The sequence below is a fragment of the Ambystoma mexicanum genome, chromosome 10 (assembly GCF_040938575.1).
Source record: "Ambystoma mexicanum isolate Mex_15411 chromosome 10, UKY_AmexF1_1, whole genome shotgun sequence".
NCBI lineage: Eukaryota > Metazoa > Chordata > Amphibia > Caudata > Ambystomatidae > Ambystoma > Ambystoma mexicanum.
Genome location: NC_090932.1, coordinates 886,636,950 through 886,659,667, shown reverse-complemented (window position 1 = coordinate 886,659,667; position 22,718 = coordinate 886,636,950). Strand labels below are relative to the sequence as shown.

The 22,718-nt window shown below is 46.5% G+C and overlaps 1 protein-coding gene across 1 annotated transcript in view; it reads right to left on the bottom strand.

The window, feature by feature from the left end:
* The window catches only part of MELTF (melanotransferrin), a 421,114-nt gene that overhangs the window by 24,076 nt on the left and 374,320 nt on the right, over nucleotides 1–22,718 (bottom strand). Inside the window, exon 15 of the mRNA XM_069618617.1 lies at nucleotides 16,375–16,573. Coding sequence (XP_069474718.1) covers nucleotides 16,375–16,573 — 199 coding nt within the window. The remainder of the gene's footprint in view (nucleotides 1–16,374; nucleotides 16,574–22,718) is intronic.

The following is a 22,718-nucleotide window of genomic DNA, read 5'->3' as shown; positions in this document are numbered from 1 at the left end:
TGGAGACACACTTATGTGGATTGCAGGGGGCCGTCCAGCGTGAGGGGGGATGCTTGGCAGGAGACACGGGGTCTGGAGGTAGACATGGGAACAACAACCCATGCTCTATAGACCACTTTGAAGTGTACATGGTCTTTGGCACCTCTTGGCCTTTATCGCTCCCTGACAGCTCCACTTGCCAGCACAAGTACCCCGGTGCGAACTGCCTTTGATAGGGCGGGGGGGTGGATCGGGGCGGTGGTCGTGCAGACAAGACCCGTTTGCCGCAGGGCCTCACCAAGGAGAGGCCATCTAACTGAATGTAAGAGGATGGCTGCAGGATCTACTACATGGAAGGCAGGGGGGTGAGTTTATAAATACCTCACCCTCCCAGGAGAATATATGGGGGTCATCTCTGTACCCGGTGCCCAAAAAGAGGATTTATTATGATCAACCATATTTATTATTTACCTATAACCATGTTTTGTATCAATAAAATCCAACAGCTTTTTATTGCCAACGCTTGATGCCAACCCACAAAATAATATATGTATGACTGCTGCATATATGGGTTCAACGGTTATGTGGATTGAAGGTGTGCGGCCAGCGTGAGGGAGGATGCTGGCCGGAGACATGTGGTGTGACAAGACAAGGCACTGGAAGGCTATTCAACGGAGACACACTAGATTCATTTAAAAAATCAAAACAACCATTGCTAAAATATATGTTGGGCTTTATTTTAGATTTTAGTTAAACATAAATAATAAACATTACACATTGTAAAGTTGAGGTTGCAGCACATCGAGGGAAAATCCGCGGTATTGTCCACTGTCACTGGGGAAATGTTGTCTAATGGCAAGTACCGCACAGGCAGGTATTACTCTCCGAACGCGGTGTCCGAGCCTCCCGTGAAGCCACCAAGTGAAGCAACGATAGGCCACCAGCCTGTACCACCTGTGAAAAAAAAAGATGCAAACTGTATTAAACTGACCAAACTTTCTTATCAATGTCGATTCAGGTAACACATGTCATTTTTCTTAGAAAAAAATTATATCTAGAAAATGCACTATATGGAACCAATTTACATGCGTTCGAATGATATGTAAATGTAATTTTATATGTGGGAGACGACCATGAAATAGTGGTGGCATCACTGACATCACAAACAGAGTATACTTACTCGTTACTCGGATTACACGGACGAACAGTGCCACGAAGTTCGTGCATAAGCACCATCATCATCCTCAACACTGTCCGTGAGAGGCAGGCTTCCCTGAACTCTGGCAGCTCGGTGATGCATTGCGGACTTTGCTCGCCTTCCTGCAGACTTTGCTCGCTTTCCGAAATGTAGGCCAAGCACCCGGAATTTTCACGGCAGCAGCAGTTCTCCTCCTCAGTTGGCATTAGCTCGCACCGATTGCACGTGCACCAGGTGGAGACGCCGTCCATGCGACATGGTCCAGGCTCTTCATCCGTTGACTGGTCCTCCCAACTGCCGTCCGAATCCCCATCGTTTTCGCGTGCTTGCCTTTCCAGTAGTTCCTCCTCGGTGTACTCGGGCTCGTACATATACGGCATTATTGTGGCCATTGTGCGGTAAAGATAGTAAAATAATTTACAGAGATGGTACAGGTGTTCACACGGGCTACAAGCGGCGAAGGTAGCTGACCAGAGCACTGAAACGAGTCACAGAATACTCAAAGTAACACAGAGAGAGGAATGGAATCGAAAATCTGCTGCTGTATGTTGTGAAACGGTCTGTTTATACTTATTGGGGAAAGAGGCGTCCTGCCATTTCCATGGCAACACGTCAATAGCTGAGGCGCAGCGATTGTTGACACGAGACGTGCTTGAAATGGGCAGTACGCGTCTGCTGATGTCAGGCTCAGGGGCGGGGGATTTGATTTAGTGCCGCAAAGGCAGGTGAGCCAGGTCGATGCGGCGGAATGATAGGATTATCACAAAATGGAGGCTGATTTCGAGTGCGATAATGGGCGAAAAGTCGGGTAAGGTCCATAGGAAAGTTTCCTACGATCTACCGATTTATGCTTACAAACACATGGCCGACCCGTAGGGACAATAAAAAAAAAGTCCCGGAACTATCCTTTAAGCAGCAACGCACAAAGCACTATAAAACATATATGGGGCCTGATTCACAGATGCATTTTATAATGGCGCAATCCCATTGGAAAACGCTCTGTGCATCAGGCCCACAGAGTCTTTCCAATTTATGGAGACATCCAAAATTTGGAAATCAATGTTAATCAAATCCCACTCTGTAAAGTTACACAGATTTGTTTTCAAATGAGGATTTAATTGAATAGTATGTAATTGTGTGATATGATATGATAGGCTATTTATAACACGCTTAATACCCAGAGGTTTCTAAGTGCGGACCGAACCTGTGGTGTCCGTGTCATCTTGCTTCCAAGGCGAGCGTGCTGCCCTTGACCTATCCTCCAGAGACAGGGAGCTAATATGTTTAAATGATATGTTGAATACGCTGTAGTTGTTTTTTGTAGCTGACATAAATCTCAATTTTTGTATTTTAACGTGAAAGGTTTATTCAAACCAAAACATCATAAACATTTTGTTTTTAAAAGGAGTGCTTCATGCTTTTCTTGCCCATGCTGTTCTTCCAAAGGTGACTTCCAAGTTCCATAGGACACATGATATTGTGCTTCTAGCCCTCCATCCGAGGCAATCTCCCCCCCCAAGATGAAAGTTAGCATAAGTTGGATGTCAGGATGGTAGTGCTCATGTACATTGGGAGAACAGCAACTTTACAGAAAATTGACAACTAGTTTGTGACAGTTGTGCCCTCATGGGTGGACAAGAGGGCCTCGGTGAGCTCTCTTAGCCAGTGGAAACGATCTGTAATTTGTATTACCTGCGTGGTATAAAGGCTTTCACTGTCGGCAAAGGTCCAGGGATGGTGGACTAGGGCCATGGTGACACCCAGGGCAGATGCACAAGGGACGTCCCTGCAAGAGATATGCCGGGTGGCTATGTGCGCCAACCCAAACACATTTATCAGACATTATCACCTGAATATGGCCCGCCAGGTGGCCTGCTGTTTTGGACCAGTTGTTCTAAATTCTGACATGCATACATGAGGAGAGAGTAGTCTGCTACTAAAGTTGGTTATGGTGTTTACAGCAGTATAGATTGTGTTTTGTATGGTGTTTCATTGGCCCTATCATCACTATCATTGGAATTCCTTAAATGCAGAATACTGGGACAAGGAAGAGGGACATAGAGGTAATGATCAGTTTTTTGCAGGTCATCCTCATTGCTCTTTGGCCCTTCCTTGTCACAGTACTTAACACCCGCCTCACCCTCCAGAGAGGGGAAGGTTAACTAAGGATTGTGGGTGGAAGGAGGTGTTATACCACCAGGAGGGCAGCAAGTTAATTTAAAAAAAGGGTTCCTGTCATGGAGGCTGGTGCCACAGAGTTAATGTACTCTGATGAGGGAGAGTAGGACTAGGAATAAGGGATACATTATTTGGATTCTGAGTTCCCTGACGGTCTTAATGTGTATGTTGGCAGATGTATACGTGAAATGTTAATAAGAGCTTCATGGTTCATTTGAATGTGAGTAATCCTTGTCCGATATACATAGATATATTTAACGGTATCCAGGGATTTTACCAAAAACCTTTAAAAAAAAAAATACTGAATAAAAAAAATGGGGGTTAAGGGGTTAAAACAGGTGGGGAGGAGGTTGGGGGTTAAAAACATGGGGTAACAGAGGTTTGAGGGGGTGAGCCCCCCCAAATAAAAAATAAAAATTTAATTGAGTATTGTTTCGGTAAAATATGCCTCGAATAAAATGTTTTTGGTAAAGTCACACTAAACCATATTTAACGTGTATATTCATATACATAACCATACATAAAATATACATATTACATAAAATATATACATTTATTTACATATATGTGTTGCTTCATTTTTAATATGCATATATTTACTTAGGGTATCATTACGAGTTCGACGGTGCAGTAAAAAAGTGGTGGCAATTCTCTTTCCGTCATTTGTTTTGGCGGTAACAGAATTATCGCTGTTTTTACCACACTGATGAGTTTGGAGGATCAGCATCATGTGGCGGGAAACGATTTTGCCAGTAATTCGGCCGAATTACCACCGAATAACCACCAAATGAGTAATGAGGCCATAATACTATTTTACAGCCCCATGGGTCAGGCTGTGATCTGTTGGAGATGGTTTCCTTTATGTTGCTGAGCCAGGAAACCCATCAGGTTGATTTAAATAGGCGACCTTTAGCACCATTTACTATGTGTGCACGTAGCAATCCACTGGGCACTCTGCTTCATTTTTGAGATAATAAAACCCTTCATAACTTCTGCATGAGTTAAATTGTTTAAAATGTGTTGTAACGTGTGCTTGATTTGGAGTAGAGGCTTATCTAATTAGGAACACGTTTGTTAGCATTTAGCAGTATGAAATGATGAATACATTTTGTGATTTAAGTACCCGGTGCGGGGTTTATGGCCGCCTCCCAGCCAATCAGGAGGCTCAGAACGGGGTCTTCACCACACAGTAAAGGCCACCGCTCAAAGCTTCCTTGGAGTGGGAGGTCGCCATCTTCCCTCCCTGGGAATCAGGTAAGTGTGCTGCCCCCCACACCGCTCTCCGCTTCTTCCCCAACCCCAACCCCAATTTAATTGTTTAACTTTTATGACCAACAACAATGTCATGTGAAGTTGTGTAATTTACTGAGGGTCAGGATAAAGTCAGAAGTCAGTGGTGGGGCACTCTAGGTGTTTGCCGAAAAAGCCCCTAGTCAGCCTTGGTATACCACAAGACTGGTTTGAGGATGATTTTAAGAACTTGACCGGTTCCGCCCTCCTCACTGCAATGCTGCTATACCTCCTCCCCCCAATTGGATCCACCTCTTCAGATTGGTGCCTCAATGCTAACCCAGCCACTTCCGGCTGAGGGCTCCCCTCCTCTTACAATGCCCCCACTCTCTCTGGCTTTTCACCTTCCTCTAATTCCTGAGGTTGAACCGTTTCCCCCTCCCTCACCACTCTCTTCCTGATCTTGCCTCTGTCCACATCCTCTGTTACTACTCCACCTCCAACAACTTCCTACGTTCCCACATCTCCTCGTTATCTGTACCTCCTTCTACCAGTTCAGATGTTACTGCATTCTACTTAACTTCCACAACCTTCTCATGATCTTCTCCAGTGGCTCAGCGTGCTTATTCTTAACTCAGACATCTTCCTTCTAGTCTTTGCCAAGATCCTTCTCAAACTCCCTTTTAACTCTGCCTTTCTCCTTCTGATGTTCCAACCTCATTTTTTACGTCTACTTTACTTCAATCTCCTTCTCACCAGGGGCGGCTAGTCCAAAATGATTGAGGGGGTATCGACCCACAGGTATCCTCACCCATTATGGAGGAGCCTGTGAAAGGGAAACTTGGGAAACCTCGTTGGACTGTTCTCCAGCATGCATGACCAATAGACCATGCAAAGTTGGGGGCTTTTTGGTTCTCCAGCCCTGCATTGCCCATTGGAGACGCAGGCTGGGAGATTGCATGTCTGAATATGTACGTGGGTGAGCGCCTGTGCCTCCCCACACATCCAGACTCAATGGGGCGCTGACATTGAGGTGCTCCGGCTCCTGCTCACATGTGCAGGAACCAGGAAGCGCTTGGTGCTTTCTGGTTCCTTTTCTTGTGAGCGGGAGCTGGAGGATCTTGGTCTTGGGAGGTGGCCTTGTGGTAGGAGCAGCATCCGGACCAGGGCTGAAATTAAGTGCATAATTGTTTATGGTATGGATGCATTGTGTATGTTGTTATTTATATGTGTATATAGGAGTGTGTGAATGAGCTAGTATATGGAGTATAGGTGCGGGTGTGAATGAGCAAATTAATTGTTTGTGAATGCTGTTTAAAGGCTGTGTGAGTGAATGCTGCATGCATGTGTGCTTGAATTCGTGAGTTAATGAGCGAGTAAACGTGCGTTGGCTTGTGTTGGGTTTGTGCCAGGCGGGGGGTGGGAGAGGCAGGGGGTGTGGGGAGTGGAAGATACTTTATACTGGGAATCTGTGATAAAATAAGCATAAGTGTTATTACATGGCTATAGTGGCATTTTGGTGCAGCCAGTCTCGACATTTCTTACTGTGCCATGGCATTTTGTACTCGGCATCGGTGATAGTAAAAAATGTCATACCACAGTAAAAAATGGCAAGACTGGTGACACCAAAATGCAAGTCTAGCCACATAATAACACTGATCATGCTTGCTTTATCATAGATGCCCAGTAACAGAATTTCATGCCACAGTGAGAAAGGGCTAGACTGGCTACACCAATGTTCCAGTCTAGCCATGTAATAACACTTATGCTTGATTTCTCACATTTGTAATGTAAGTCATCACCTTCCTGAGCTATGGAAAACCCCTGCATGGCCAAGGCTGGGGGCATATTCCTTGATGTTCTATTTGCTTCCTGGGATTTTGCTGGGTGTTGCCCATGATGGGGTCTCTCATGTGTCTCCAGTTGCCTTTTGCATTTTGAACCTGAACAGTAAGCCTGCACTGTGCTTGTTAATGGCATACTAGTCATTAAACAGAATGCACTTCTAAAACACCATAACAGCATCAATGCTGAGTTGCATCTTACAAATGAAATGGTGACTGGCATTACCAGAACAACTATGGACTCATTGTCCTATGTAAAGAATGAATATCTACATCAATAATAAAAATATTGTTATTTTACTAACTAAACACTCACAAGGCCCTGATTTTAAAACATTTAACCACCCTACACTTAGCCCCAAAGAATTGCAGGAACTTCCCTTCTATATATTTTGGGGAATCTTGTAAAAATAACTATTTAACTGAACCCTCAACTCAACAGGCCTCTACTGCCTGGCAATATATCATATGATAGGTTATTTATAACACACCTATAGGTTTCTAAGCGCGTACCCAGGGATCAAACCTGTGTTGCTCTGTGTCCTCTTGCTTCGAAGGTGATCACGTTGCCCCTGAGCTATCCTCCCGAGACAATCAATAGTGATTGAGGAGGGGGCGTGGCTAACTGGCCATGTAGTGGGACGTGCCTGCTGAGAGCTGCTCCTGTGATCCGACGCTGATCCGAAAATGCGCACGCTAAAAATGGACGATTTACCCTATTAATGAAAGCACGGGCGTGTGAATGGATGCCCTTCCACCATTGAAGATAACAGACAATTTGGATGAACGGCGGTAGAGAAACTGACACCTAAACGTGTGGCGGCTGGCAACGAAGTATCCAAAATGGCGGAGGACAATGGCCGAGCGGCCGCGACTGCATGATCAACAGCGTAAGCTGCAGCGGCGAGCACGAGGGCACAGACGAACATTGTTGTTTGAAACTGTTGGAACTCTCGCCGCTGGGAGCAGAGCTGCGACCCGATACGGAATATATGTGATCAGGCGAAATCGGGCCGTGAGTGAGGCGGCAGAACACGGAAGAAGTGAGGGGCCGTTGACTGGAGCCTATGCGGCCCCCTCCCCCTCTAACAACGTGTAAATGCTGGGCGAGCGTTTACATGCAGCCCTCGAGCGCTAATCAAATGCGCGGATGCTCTTCCGTGAAAACGAAAGTGCGGCTGATGGCTCGGGCGGCATGTGGCTGCTGAGGGATGCAGGCGAAGGGAGAGGAGGTCCGGGGTGCACAAAATAAGTGCCCAGAGTATATAAGGGCACCCGCTTGCGAGCATTGCTGTAGAACAGGAGCTGCACGGCTCCCCTGAGGTCATTCCTTTGTCCCCTCTGCACGGAGGGAAGGGCAACCAGCGCCAGTTCTTCACGCAGTGCCACTATTGCAAGACAGAAATTACCGTGTCTGGGAGGGCTGAGTACCCCCTCGGGACAGACGAACCAGAGGAGGAAACACCTGGGGTGCAGTGCTGCTTATTACAGGGAGGAGATATCTCCTCCCTGACACCAACACAGTGGGGACCAGGGGACTGGTGGCCGAACGCTCACTGGGGCATTCTGTGAATTTGATCACGAATTAATCAGCACTCTGAGGGGCGTGGCCAAGCAGCCATGGAGTAGGCTGCACTATCCGTAAGCTCCGTGATCCGATGTGGTGACCCGAAAGAAAATGCACGCTTCAGCAGAACATCTTAATCGCAGAGCACATGGATAGATGTGTGAATGGTTCAGGCACAGTCTGAGCGCATCGGCGGACTGCTGAAGTTACTGTAACGGAAGATGCGCTACTTTGTATCGGGAGCCGGCGCGGCGAAATGGTAAACAATAAAATAGCGGCAGTGAACAGAGGAATGCCCGGCGAGCAAGTGCCACGGCCCGCAATGGTCCCGACGGCGGTTTAAGGCCCCGGAAGGTCTAGGGCCTGCAGTGCGAGGACACAGGCATAATGCAGCCTGGCATCCTGACACCGGGTGCGAAACCACTTTGAAGGGGACGCTGCAAGCATTCGCTAGCCCCGGAAGATAAGCAATTGCAACAGAGAAAAGACACGGGGGCATTGAGCCAAAGCTGGGCATAATAGCTGTGAATGGTGTGCGGTCTCTTGGACGCAGTGGCAAGTCGGATACGTGGGAGGACACAGCCCACTCGGAACTAGCAACCCGGGTACATAACGAAAGCTGCAAGATGTCGGGGCGAGGGGCTGGAGCTAGAACTAAGATTAAGCAATCCACGATGGAAACATTCGCCAAGACGCAGCAATCTCCGGCGGCCATAGCGTCTAAAGAAGCAGAGGTACCAGGGGAGGGCGCTGCAGCCACTGACAAACAACAGATACTAGCGGCTATAACGGAGCTGCGAGACTCATGGGGGACAGCGATGTCGGACCTGCGCACTTCCCTGGAGGCCAAAATGGACGCAGTGGGCATAGAGGTTGCCCTGCTGAGGCAAGACGTGAGGGGGCTGGCGGAGAGAACAAGTAGCCTGGAGAGCGCCGTGAAAATCAACACGGACACTAGCACGGGCAACGTACAAGAAATCCACGTGCTCAAACAACAGGTAGCCAATCTGGAGACTCGGGCGGAGGAGGCTGAAGGGAGAGCGAGGAGGAACAACATTCGTGTGGTGGGCCTGCCGGAAGGAGAGGAAGGACGGGACCCGACGGACTATATCGAGAATTTGCTCCTACAGGAAATAGGGGCTGCAGAACTCTCGCAGGGGTTTGCGGTGGAACGTGCGCACAGAGCCCTCATGAGGAAGCCACAACCGGGGGCTCCCCCCCGGCCTATAATAGCTAAAATACTGAATTATAAGGATCGTGAGAAGATTTTGGAATACTTCCGCAAAGGAGGAACCATTGAGAGGGCGTCGTGTGCCATCACGGCATATCCAGACTACACAATGCTGGTCCAAAGGCAGCGATTCAGCTATGTGACGATCAAAAGAAGGCTGCGTGCGGCCGGGATCAAATATATGTTGCTGTATCCCGCGAAACTGAAAGTAATACATAAGAGCAAGATGTTTTTTTTCCACACGCCCGAAGAAGCGACGACCTGGCTAGACCTGCAGGGTTGTCCGGAGCAGGAAGCGGATCAAGCGCAAGAATAACACGATAAGTGGCGGGGGACACTACATGTAGAGTGACAGGATGTGCAAGGGGTATCCAATAGAACTGTGGGGCATGGCTATGGCTAAGGGGTAGTGCTGGGTACGGGCGGCGCTGGAAGTAGATCCCATGGACGTGGGCGCAAGCGAGGACTTGAATAGAGTGAAGTGCATATATATGGGGTAATTGTACAGTTAAGCGTGCAGAGTTTTATAGCAATCAGGAGCGACAGGATGCGGGCACCCTATCCCCCCGTATTGGAATTAGTAGGCCAGCCAGTAGGGCGGCCTCACCCCGCGGGGCATCGAGTACAGGCGACAGCCAAGAAAGTGCTAGATGCGGGGGAGCCTGAGATCCAGGGATGGAGCTGGGCAACAGTTGGGGAAAGGGATATGGGGGTTAGGTGGGAGGATGGGGGGAGGGAGGTGTGGGGAGTTGGGTGTGGTGGGGTTTGATAACGGGAGGGGAGGGGTGTTTGGGGTGTGTGAAGTTAAGGGAAGTTTGAATTGGGATACGAGCCTAAATAGACGAGACCGGGTACGAGCAGTGGACTGCGCGGGTGGGATGGGGGCGGAAATCATAACAAGCCATGGGGGACCTTAAAATAATTACGTGGAATGTTAGGGGTCTAAACAGTTATTTGAAGAGAAATAAGGTCATGTTATACTTGCGAAGACAAAAAATAGATATTGCGTTGTTGCAAGAGACCCATTTGACGAAAGAGAGACTGGAAATGATTAAGAAGAAATGGAAAGGAGTGGTGGTGGGCTCGACATACTCAGCTTATGCTAGAGGGGTTCTTATCTGGGTGGCCCCGCATGTCCCCTTTCATGTGTTACAGGAAATTGCTGAAGCGGAAGGGAGAATGGTCATACTCAGGGGCATGGTAGAGAACAGAGAGATAAGTGTAATAAATACATACGCTCCCAATCAGAATACGGCAACGTACTTCAGAACCCTGAGTGTTCAACTTGGTATGTGCATGGGAAGTGCGGTACTCTGGGGGGGGGACTTTAACTGTGTATTAGATCCAAGGGTGGATAGATCAGATCAGAAATGGGAAAAACCTGCCCCGGCGGCACGGGTGCTACAAGCGCTGCTCAATGATTTTGACTTGACTGATGTATGGAGAATGAAGCACCCCCAAGAACGACAGTATTCTCATTATTCGGCCCCGCAACAGCTGTCCACTAGACTAGATTATGTCTTCGTTACGTCAGGCCTAATAACGGAGATGGTGCGGGCGGAATATAAAGCGAGGGTCTTGTCGGACCACTCGCCCTTGGTTGTTAGCTGGCAATATCGCCCTCCAAGGGCAAGGATCCCGACGTGGCGGCTCCGAGCGGAGGCGCTCAAAGATCCCGTGTTTAAAGAAGAGGTGAGGGAGGAGATCATAAATTACTTTGAAGAGAACACGGGCAGCGTAGATTCGGCGTGCACGTTATGGGAGGCCTTTAAAGTGGTGCTGAGAGGCGTGGCCATAGCAAAGTCCCAAAGCCTGCAAGGAGGTGTCCTGGCTGATTTACAAGAGGCTGAGAGGGACTTAGAGAAAGCGCAAAAGGAGGGTGGTGATACTGGTTTAAATACGGAGCGGGTACTTCAACTTAAGCAGACGTGTGGAGAGTGTTGGGATAGGTTGTGTAAACTGAATTATAAGAAATACATAGAGCGGCAGCACGCGGGTGGGGACAAAACAGGACGGCTCCTGGCATGGCTATATAAGAGCGAAACCCCCAGACCCACCATCAGGGCGATAACAAGGGAGGACGGAAGTGTAGCGGATACCCAGGAGGGAGTCAATCAGGAATTTGCCATGTATTACGGAGAACTGTATGGGGATGTTGAGGAGGATAACCAAGAGAGAATAAAGGAAACGCTTGAAGACATAGGTCTGCCCAGAATAAGTGCTGAGGAGAGGGAAGAGCTGGATGCACCAATCACTTTGGAGGAGCTAGAAACGGTGGTGAGACAATTGCCAACTAGTAAAACCCCAGGTGCGGATGGGTTCCCGAGCGAGTTTTATAAAGCATACATGGCAGAAGTGCTCCCTCCGATGCTGAATATGCTAAATGAAGCGTTTGAGGTGGGACGGCTGCCAGAGTCGCTGAGGGAAGCAGTCATAATACCGCTCCCTAAACCGAATAAGCCTGGGAACAGCTGTGGCTCCTATAGACCGCTGTCAATGCTGAATCAAGACAGCAAGATACTAACGGCTGTTTTGGCGAGTAGACTGCGAAGAGTCATAGACAAGCTCATACACCCGGATCAGACGGGTTATGTTCCCAACAGGAACATAACTCACAATCATAGGCGATTACATCGAGTCATTGAATGGGCGGGGGATAAGGAGGGTGACATGGCGGTAGTGTCCCTGGATGCTGTAAAGGCCTTTGATTCCGTCAAGTGGCCATGGCTACTGTCGGCTTTGACGGAATATGGGATGGGGCCCGGATATGTAAGATGGGCGAAGATGCTGTATAGTGAGCCGCTCGCCAGAGTTAAGACGGGAACAGTGATTTCAGAGAGATGGAGGTTAGGCAGAGGTACCAGACAGGGATGCCCATGGTCCCCTATGTTATACATATTGGCATTGGAGCCTTTAGCCATATACCTTAGACAGCAGTACGACACTATAGGCATAGAGGTGGGTGGGGAGCGACACTTGATCTCTCTATATGCAGACGATATGCTGTTGTATCTGAAGTACCCAGAGGAGAATCTCCAGTATATCTTGGAGGTTATGGATCGGTATGCGGGGTTGTCTGGGATAGCTGTGAATCCTCAGAAGTCTGTAATCTTCCCGCTAGGTAACTATAGGGGACTCCCCGTAGACCAGCTGCCGGTGTTGCGGGTTCCTTGGACTGTTGCTACCTTTCGGTACCTTGGGATAGATGTGTATCATACGGTTGAACAAGAACACAGACACAACACGGAGATAGCTGTGGGGAAAATCGAGAAAAGCATGCAATTTTGGGGGAAGCTGCCGCTAGCCATGATGGGGCGTAGCGCAATGCTTAAGATGGTGGTTTTACCTAGGCTCCTGCATTTTTTTGGAAACATTCCACACCTCATACCTGGGAAGTTTTTTGCCAAGCTTAATAGTATATGTAGGGACTTTTTGTGGCAAGGAACCAGGTGCAGGATGGCATTGTGGAAACTGCAAAACGTTTATGAAAAAGGGGGGATACGGCTCCCCAACTATGAGGCCTATTATATAGCGAGCCAATTGCAGTACGTAGCGAAATGGCTCTCGGATGAAAGTACCCCCGAATTCAGATTGTTTAGTACAGACTGCGCCCCATTTTACTTAAAGGAAATGATCTGGCTATCTGAAACAGACATGAAGGGGCTCCCCAAAATGATGTTGCTTGGGTGGAGGATCTGGCGCCGCGCGTGCAAGATGATGGAAATCCCGGCCCCGTGCTCCCCGCAGATACCACTGGTGGCGCTAGCGAGAGGAGATGAGCAACTGCGGAGGAGAATTAGAACCCACTGGGAATCAGCGGGGTTGGCAACGATGGGAGATGTTTGGCGGGAGGGAGCCATCATAAGCTGGGAAGCGTTGGGCGAGGAAACAGGTCTACACGTAGGTCAATATATGACATATCATAGATTAGTGTGGGAAATTAAGAGGGCTTGGCCCGAAACTATACTCGAAGCAGAGCCGGATGGTATCGTGGACACTATATATGATATGACAGAGGGAGGGCACGAGATTTCAAGATTGTATGAAATGCTGATGCTTAAGATTGGTAAAGAACCAGTACAACTTCGATTAGATTGGGAAACTGAGGTGGGGGCCCCGATGGAAGATAGGATGTGGGAGCGGGCTTTGCGGTATCATCAGAAGGTGTCGAGAAATGCTAGGCTGAAACAAATACAATTATACATTACGCATAGGGCGTATATGACGCCCCTGAGGATATCAAGGTTTAAAAATGCGGGCAGACAGGCATGTCCCAAGTGCAATGAAGAGCAGGCAGACATGACACACATGTTTTGGTCCTGCCCTGTGGTTGGGCGCTTCTGGGGCGAGGTAGCGGCGAAACTGGCGGACAAAGGAGTTACGCTGGTGGTAGAGTCAGCTTGGGCCTGCCTATTGGGGGGGTTCCCTAGATCGCAAAAACTGAAGCATGTTAACAAACTGAAGGATTTGGCATACGTGCTGGCTAAGAGGAGGATTGCCATGGGGTGGAAGGCTTGTCATAAACCACAGGTGGAGATATGGTGGAGGGAACTGCAAAAGTGGGCGGAAGCAGAGACTGTGGTGTGGCAGGAGTCCAGTGTGGTGGGAGGGGGAGAAGAGGTGGGAACTCTGCTGGCTTGGAAATCATTGATATCGGAACTGTTTGGAACGATGGCAGATTTGGCGGATTCCAATGGAGAATGTACCGCACCGCGCAGCGCAAACATAGAGTAAACAGACTTGATGGGCTCGTAGGGGGGGTGGGTTTGGGGATTGGAGATCAAATTGCATGCGATACACATTCAAAACTGTATTACGGTATACTGTATTGTATATTTGGTCTGTATTGTTTGTTGGTTGAAATAATAAAAAAAGTTTTTAAAAAAAAAAAAAACATGTAACATGGCACAGATCCTTACTGTTTGCACATGTAGCTTGGTACTAGTTTTCTTAGTTGCACCTGTAGCTTGTCACTGGATTCTTCATGAGTGCATCTGTACCTTAAAGGCAGATTTTTCTTTATTACCTAGACACAATATATGTTAGGAGATTTGGAATAAATTCATTCAATTTGGCAGGGATTTGGAAATAGGTATGCACCATTAGGAATATGGGGGCCCTAGTGTGTATTTTAGGCACTTATGTTGTAGATGTTAATGCTTTTAGGGAGTTTTTTCTAGTCAGCAACTTTGTTGTATTGTGGAAAGCCAAGTGGTACTCGCCAGAAGGTTAAGAAGAGGTCAGGCTTCCAGAAAGGGCCAGGAAATAAGGAGGAACATTATGTAGATTGTATTGTATAGTTGCACACCTATACAGAAAAGATATTATGGTGGCATGCTCACAGAACATAACCTCTTTGTTTATTACAAAGAGGAGCGTGTTCCATCTGGCGGCTTCTTCTTTCCATGAAGATTTTAGATATTGTTTCTTCAATTTGGAATATAGGGGAAAAGCTCTGATGAGGAGATTGGGGTCACTAGTCGTCTTCCCGCAACCCCTTTTTCCACTCCCGTTTCACCCTCCCCTTTTACTGTCTGAGAGGGGTCATTTGTCACCCCTACCATTTCACAGGGCGAGGGGTACTCGCTTCACCCAAAATCCTTTACTTCAGAAATGGTTCTGCCGTAAACTGACCCGATCCCACAGCGAGATCATGTTATTAACTAGATTCTCTATTTGAAAGTATTTGTTATGCATTTCATTTTGATGCCGCTGACAGTAATATCACCATTAATAAATATTTAGCAATGAAAAAAAAAAAAAAAAAAAAAAAAAATAGTGATTGAGGAATCCTATTACTCATACTATTTTGCCTTGAAGAAGCCTTCAGAGAGAGACACATATTCGCACATGTGCTAAAAGTACAATATTGAATAAAACACCCTACAAAAGAAGGCTTCTTTACTTTTCATCATTTGAGTCCATTTATGCCAGAATTCTTAGTTGCCTTACATGGATCCAGTTTTTGAATCTGACCCAGTGGAGAATTCTGGGTGTGATAGTGTCCTCTACTAATCTTCTCCCAAAGGACCGACTAATTGAGGGTGCAGGCTGTTTTATGTGGAGCAATAGCTATCAGGTGAGTCATGTGACAGTTCCCTGCTATGAGGAAGAGGTAGTGCAGAGGTGATCCGGGGGTTTGTCCCAACTAGGCACCCTGGATTTAAAGCAGGTGACCTTGCTTTAAGGTTCCACCAGAGAGGATAGGTGAGATTTGCAAGAAATTGTCACTGTGTCGATACACGTGACTCCTCTCACTGGTAAGGGTAGGGGAATGGTGGTGGCTACACCCTATCAGAAGGTGGTGGTGGCTACACCCTATCAGAAGGGAAGATGTCGAGGTGCCCCAAAAAAGATATATGCACTGGACAGTGAGTGCGACTGTAGGGTTTGGTAATCAAAAGCTAAGGCCTGCAATTCATGCCAAAAGATCAATATGTTCCATTCCACCAAGAAATGCGTGTACAGTCGTGTTATTTCTTTTGCATTCTGCGATTTGTAGTTCTGCTTCCTGCATTAAAAGTCAAGTATTACAAGTCCCAGAAATCAAAGAAAAATTTGAGTGAACAAGCATCCATGATTGTAATGGGGCATACTGACATAAATATTCATGGTCTGGCTAGCATCCCACCGCCAAGGCTTTGTTGGCAGGGGGCTTGCACTAGCCATATGGTCTCCATGTTGCTTACAGGCTAACAGGTCCCCAGCTATTGGCTCTGCCTGTGTTGTGACCACAGAAGGGATATGAAAAAATAGGACCCTAAGCTTAACTGGGACATGGCAGAGATCACTGTAGCTGCCATAGTGAGTAGATCCTCTATATCATTGATCTAATACTACCACTCTAAGCCTGCTCCTGAGTCCTGCGTATCATTGTATTAATGGTCTCAGTACCTAGATCCAAGGCTGCATTAGATAAGTCATTTATATCTATTTGGAGGTACTGTCCACATCATAGCTCGTTAAATGTCCTGCGCTCTTCTTACCATCGGTGTGGATATGTAGCCACCAAGAGTGTTCTATCTGGACAAAGGACCAGGGAAAGAGGGGGGATACCTATATCACTCACTACAGTCCTATCATTATCATCTGGAAAATATTGCCTCCTCCTTGACCCTCTTCAGAGATATCGACATCGGTTTCTTACCAGTTCCAGAGGTGGTGCACTGCATTCCTTCTAGGGAATCCAGGTAGCCTTTTCCAAGCCATTCCTTATATGTGTCTTTCTCTGCCACTGTCACTATCTTTTCCGTGGCATCCTTAAAGATTAGGTCTTTTCCTCCAAATGACGATGATTCAAACATGGAGAATGTGCGGTTGACTGTCGAGACTGTGGTAAAGTAATCCTGAAAAGAAAAAAGAACCTTTAGATCAGGCTACGCTGCCTATTTTTCAAACTGAGTGAAGATGGAATTGCATCTCACCAGGATCCAGGGAAGGAGGGGAGCAAGGTATTTCGAAGATGGTACTACCCATGCATGGATCATAAAATCCCATCTTAAATCCAATCCAAAAACGACTAGCAAGCACCTCAAAGGGGCCTGCTGGTGCAATTGTGCACCGTAGGTGCCTAGGCTGCAGGGCTGAAGAATGGGGAAGAGTAACTAACAACCAATGAACGTTAGCCTAGTGTAAATGTATCTTTTTATATTTAACTAAATTAAGTCAGGTTCCTAATACACAACAGGTCAAAATGTAAATACGACATTGCTAGTAAGTAGTTTGATTCCATAAAAATATATGGATTTTGTTTTACATTTTTGTATTTGGAATAGTAGTGGTTCTACTGTATCATATATATATATATATTCAGTATAAAAACTTTGTTAAAGGAGCGTTATGGTTCAGTTGCCCTAATAAATACCTAGCAAATTCAGTGCAAAAACTTAGGGATGTTATAGTTACTTTGCCCTAATAACAACCTATCCATATTATGGCTACAAGTAAAACCGAAAACCCCCAGAAATTTGGCAGTTATGGTAAGCTAAGCAACCATAACTCGCGCCACCACTGTGCACTGCTAAGACTAACACCCATGACATCAAAGATAACATCACAAATGTCATTGATGTCATCTTTTTCCACTGTTTATGCATCCGTCGACGTCCATGAATGTTTAATGTCATCACAGACCTCTGTACAGTGCCACATGACCATGCGCTCGTACACAGCATGATGACGTGTCTGTGAAGGCGTCTGCACTTCGCAATCAGGTCCATGCTTCAAGGACTGTTTGGAACTGCATTTTTTGACTGATCTAGGAACTTTCAAGCTCAAAATGTACCCTTGCACAGCTCCTACACCTATGCTTACTCATTATCCATTAACAATCTAGTGCAAAGCACATACTTAGAAGAATATTAGCAAAACTTCTATTTCTCTTAAAAATGGCATCAGCTATTACCGTCCCTTCTCCCCAAGAGCCACCACCACCACCACCACTAGCTGGAGGACCTACACAACAAAAAAAGCACAGTACTTCCAAAGACAATGAAGAGGACCAAGAAGATGAGGTAGAGGAAGTGCCTACCTCTAGCACCTAGAGAGAATCATGGGTGTGGCAGTTCTTTACCACTGCTGGGAGTGTACCAAAGGCTAAAGCTACCAAAGTGGAATGCACTGAGTGCAACTTTGTACTCAGTCACAGACTACCTGGACAGTACTCCTAGGGGACCACATCCATGCGCCGCCACACCAAATCCAACCACTGCAATGCTCTCAGAAAGGTTGTTCCTTTCTCAGCAAGTAGGAGGCTATCTTCCTCCACCTCATCTTCCTTAACCAATACTGTAACCACACAGCCTACTTCTGTGGTACACAAAATCCCACCAGCTACCTTGCAAGCAATAAAAGAGGCTATTGATCCATATCTTTGGAAGACAACAGTCCTCTGTATATACTGCAACACACCACTCTGCAGGGAGAAGCAATTTCGACATGCGTTTGAAGCTGTAATCAAGGAGCATGAGAAACACTGCCCACTACCTTAGAAGTAACACATGCGCAACATCTTCCCCTGTCCAAATGACCCTCCATATTAGAGCTTGGTGCCTCTTCCCTCATTTCTGTCCTCACCTTACGTTCTAACCTCTCCTGCAAACATTAAAAAAAAAACAACAAAAGAAAGGCCCCTTTAGGAACCACCTTTCACAGTTAAAAAATAGAACAAAAAAAAATCTTATAGACTCCATCTACTTTACATTTATCAGTAAAGTACATAGACTCAATATGTTTTTCCAACATTTCCATTAGGATTTTGTGTTATGCTAATGAGAATAATGTGATGTTCATCTTCCGTTCCAGGGACCGAAACAGGGGATAACAGCCCAGCAGCCCAAGTTATCGGCCCAAGCGAAGTGTGTCTGGGTGCGCCCTGATGGTTGCAGGTGTCGGCGCGTTATAAATAAATAAATAACGAGGGCTCAGGACCATTATCCTCAATTGCAGCCCCTGCAATGGGGGATAGAGGCCATTAGCACCCCTGGTTCCCCCCTAAGCGGGAACCCAGGATGCTAAAAAATAGATTTTTCTTCCTACAGCGGGACATCGTACAGAGCCCCTCTTCCCTTTCCATGGCAGCCTGCAGAACCCTATGACCATATTACCACAAGCACATTTTTTTCCCTTTCAAATCTATCCTACCTTCGAAGAACTTGACCACATAGCCGGTCCCATGTAGACATGGCCACTTGAACACCATTTTCCGCCCCTCGCGGTCATGGCCAGTAGCCAGATTGTCCGCGTCATGACCTTATACCATGACCCAGACAATCTGGCCATTGCCCATGGCCACAGACTATACCTAAGTCACCAAAGGTATATCACTATTTTTTGTACCTACATTATGACACTTGTCAAAAAATGAAACATGGGCACATTTGCAAAACCATGCGTTAATGTCCTTGCCAATCCTCCTTACACGAGTTTGATTGAAATCTGCCCATGTTTTATTTTTTCAAAAGTGTCAAAATGTATGTACATACAATAGTCATATAACTTAGTCCCCACTTGACAAAATCCATTCAGTCTTTACACAAACATTGAAGGTTGGGTCTATAATCGTTTTCTAAACTTTTGTCAAATGGCAACAAAGTTATAAGCCATCTAAAAATGTTGAGACCCCTTCCCCCTCTAATTGTGCTCCCTCGTGAGAAAATCCCACCAAGCTTTAGAAACACATTTATATCTCGATCTAAAATCTTTTTTGCAAACTTTTGTGCAGATTAGTCAAATGGCACCACATTTATAAGCCTTTACAATATTTTGGGACCCCCCCTCTAATTTTGCCCCTCTTGACAGAATCCCACTGAACTTTGCAAAACTATTCAGAATTAAGTCTAGAATAAAATTCTAAAATTACATGCAGTTTCATTGAGTGGCGCCAAAGTTATAAGCCATCCAAAAACTGCTTTTCACCAACCCTGTAATGCAGAAATGGGCACTGATGTCCTAGGACATTGCCAAGAATCCGGACTGTTTGCAGACTTTCAGGTATTAAAACAACCTGTTTTTTGGCTTCTTATGGCCATATCCCATCCCATCCTCATCTCCCCACCTCCCAGAGATTGCTTGTTAAGTTTGACAAGTGCAATGTTTTTTTCTTCTCTCCGACACGTTGTCCGCGGACACCGCAAAAGTCCATGAATCCAACATGGCGGGCGTTTCAAGAAAACTGAGGCATTTCATGTTTTTCTCCATCCAGTCAGCGGGCACGCCGGAAGTCCGTGGACTACACGTCACCTGATTGGCCAATCGGATGACAGTCCGCGGACTGAACAAGGAAATGGGTCAGCAGAGCGGAGCCAGATATCAGTAATTTTTTTAACTTTTTTTACTTACGTTTAGCCTATTTTAAAGAAAACTACTGGACGGATTTACACCAAATTTACAAAGCACGCTTTCGGGACCAAGCCGCCGCTCCTGCTGCAAATTTGGTGAAAATCCGTCTGGCAGTTTGGGCTGTAGGCGTGAGCAAACATTTTTCCCATTATGGCTATGGAAAAAAAAAGAATTTTGGGACCCTGTTAAAACTTTGCCCCCCTTCACAAAACCTCACCAGACTGGGCAAAAAAATTCAGAGCAGGCCATTTGCAAAGTTTGGTGAGGATTCGTCCAGGGGGAGCAAAGTTATTAGCCGCCCAAAAATTGCTCTTCCTATGAGTTTAGCAACTTAACCATAACTACTGGGCCGCTACCACAGGCCCAGTTATATATATATGTAGGAAAGTCTGTTTGAGTCACACCTTCCACAACACCACATCGCTGGAAGTCCACCTCCAGTTCTGAGCCACAACAGCAAGGCATTGTGGGTATGCAAATCTGTTACGCTAATCTGGTATCCACGGGGATGCCACTCCGCCCTGGTTGCTGGATTCGCGCCCTGGACCCCTTCCCGATCCCGGGTGGTGCCTTCGATGGAAGTCGGGCCTGAAAGCACAGGAGCACTGGATATAAGATCAGGTACAGTCTCCTCCCACTTGCCCTGGGTTCGACCCGATGGCCCTCTCCTCACCTTGTTTTGATGTCTGGCGTGCTCTCCATCCTGCCTTCTTTGCAGGGGTGCGTACTCTTCTGCGAGCTTGAGCGACCAAGTTACTTCTCTGGTGCGAGCCCATTCAAGTGTCTTTAAAGATAGGTCTTATTGTAGCAGTCTTTATATGTCCTTGCCTTCCTTTCTTGTGGTTAATGCCTTTTCTTTACCCCCGTTAGGTGAGCAGAGGTTCGGCGTGTGTGCAGATAGGATCGAGCTCCTGCCGGAATGGAGGACGCAAGAGCGTACTACGATTTGGTAGGTAACGCGCTAGTGCAGCGCTGTTTTGTCTTTTACTTGCTAACCTGTATTCTTTCTTCCTTTTCAGGTCGCGATGGTCTTCTTTGGTGTGTGAGGTGTTCCGGAACGATGCCGGCCTAGAGATGCCCAACCAGGTGAGTTTCTCGTGATGACTGAGGCTTGCGCCATAAGTAACTTGTTTTAACGTTGTCTTTCTCTCTCTCCTTCCAGGTTGCTTCGTTCCGGTGCGTTCGCGGTGTCCCAAAGATGCTGATGGCTGGATGGATGGCCGCGAGCAGCAGAAGCATGTACGAGCGTCGGGCGGAGGCGGGATGGAATTCGCAGGTAAATAAGAGTCTAATAATGATGTTCTTTGTCTCCTCTGCAGGTCCGTTGTTTCAGGGATCGCTGGTATCAGGACACTGGACACGGTGAATGTCACACTGCTGGCTGCAGAATAATGCGAAGCGTGTTCTGTAACTTGGGTGTGGTTTAAATAGCCTTCTAGAAAAGTAGTCCAGATAAAGTAGTCCCCAGCGAACACACCCCAAAACACTGTACCGCACAGTCTGTTTCTAGGAACTAGACTGTGTGGGTGCCTCCATGTTGGCTGCAGGCCCCAAAGAAAAGTAGTCCCTTCAAGGATGTTTCCCATTTTTAACATGAGCCTGGCTCCAAAGGCTCCAAAGGCGCCAGGACTGACTCCAAGAGAGTCCTGGATGGTAGTGCAAGGCTCCTGAGGCCCCAATGGAACCCCGAGTCCTGACTCTACATGGCATGTGGGCATGCCAGTGGGGTTTTGGGTCAAGGGTCGTGACAAAAGCAGCCCAAATGCAAACCTTTTTCTCCAGGAAATCGCCTTTGTTTGCTATTTTATACATAGCTTATTCAACGCAAGACAGACATTTGCAAGGCTGCCAGGACAACCACATACCTGGTTTCACCCTTATTAGGGATAATCAGTGCAGCATAGTCCTGACAGCATTGTGTTTGGCGCATTTGGCCATGTTGTCACAACACCAGGACATTATGGCGGGTTGGAAAAAAAAAACTTTCACCTGCCATCGCTGGAAGTTCACCTCCAGTTCTGAGCCACAAAAGCAAGTAGCACTGCCCTCTTAGACCAAGACAATTTCCTGGAGAAAAAGGTTTGCATTTGGGCTAATTTTGCATACCCACAATGCCTTGCTGTTTTGGCTCAGAACTGGAGGTGAAATTCCAGCGATGGCTAATAGGTGGCATTGTGGAATGTGTGGCTTGGCTCAAATGGACTTTCCTACTTTCACATTTCAGGTGAAAGGGTTTTCTCAAGCCTTTTTAAACTCACCATAACTTTCTTGCTGTTGTGTAAATATATATGTGACCAAGCAACTAGCAGTTGCGAAATGCATTTTTTTTTTGCTGCCGTCTCCCATTGTTACCTGTGGACATGAACTAGATATTTTAACCTTTATATAGTAATAAAAGAGGCTTTTTAAACCAATACTGTGGATGCTGGTGTCTGTCGAATTGAAGGCTCTTTTGTTGCTGTTGGAAAAGATACCGACTGGGAGTGCGACTCATTTTTGGCCGTGTATATACACTGGCTCAAACAGGATATATATATATATATATATATATATATATATATATATATATATATATATATATATATATATATATATATATATATATATATATATATATATATATATTGGATTTAACTCCAATGAGCATTTGTC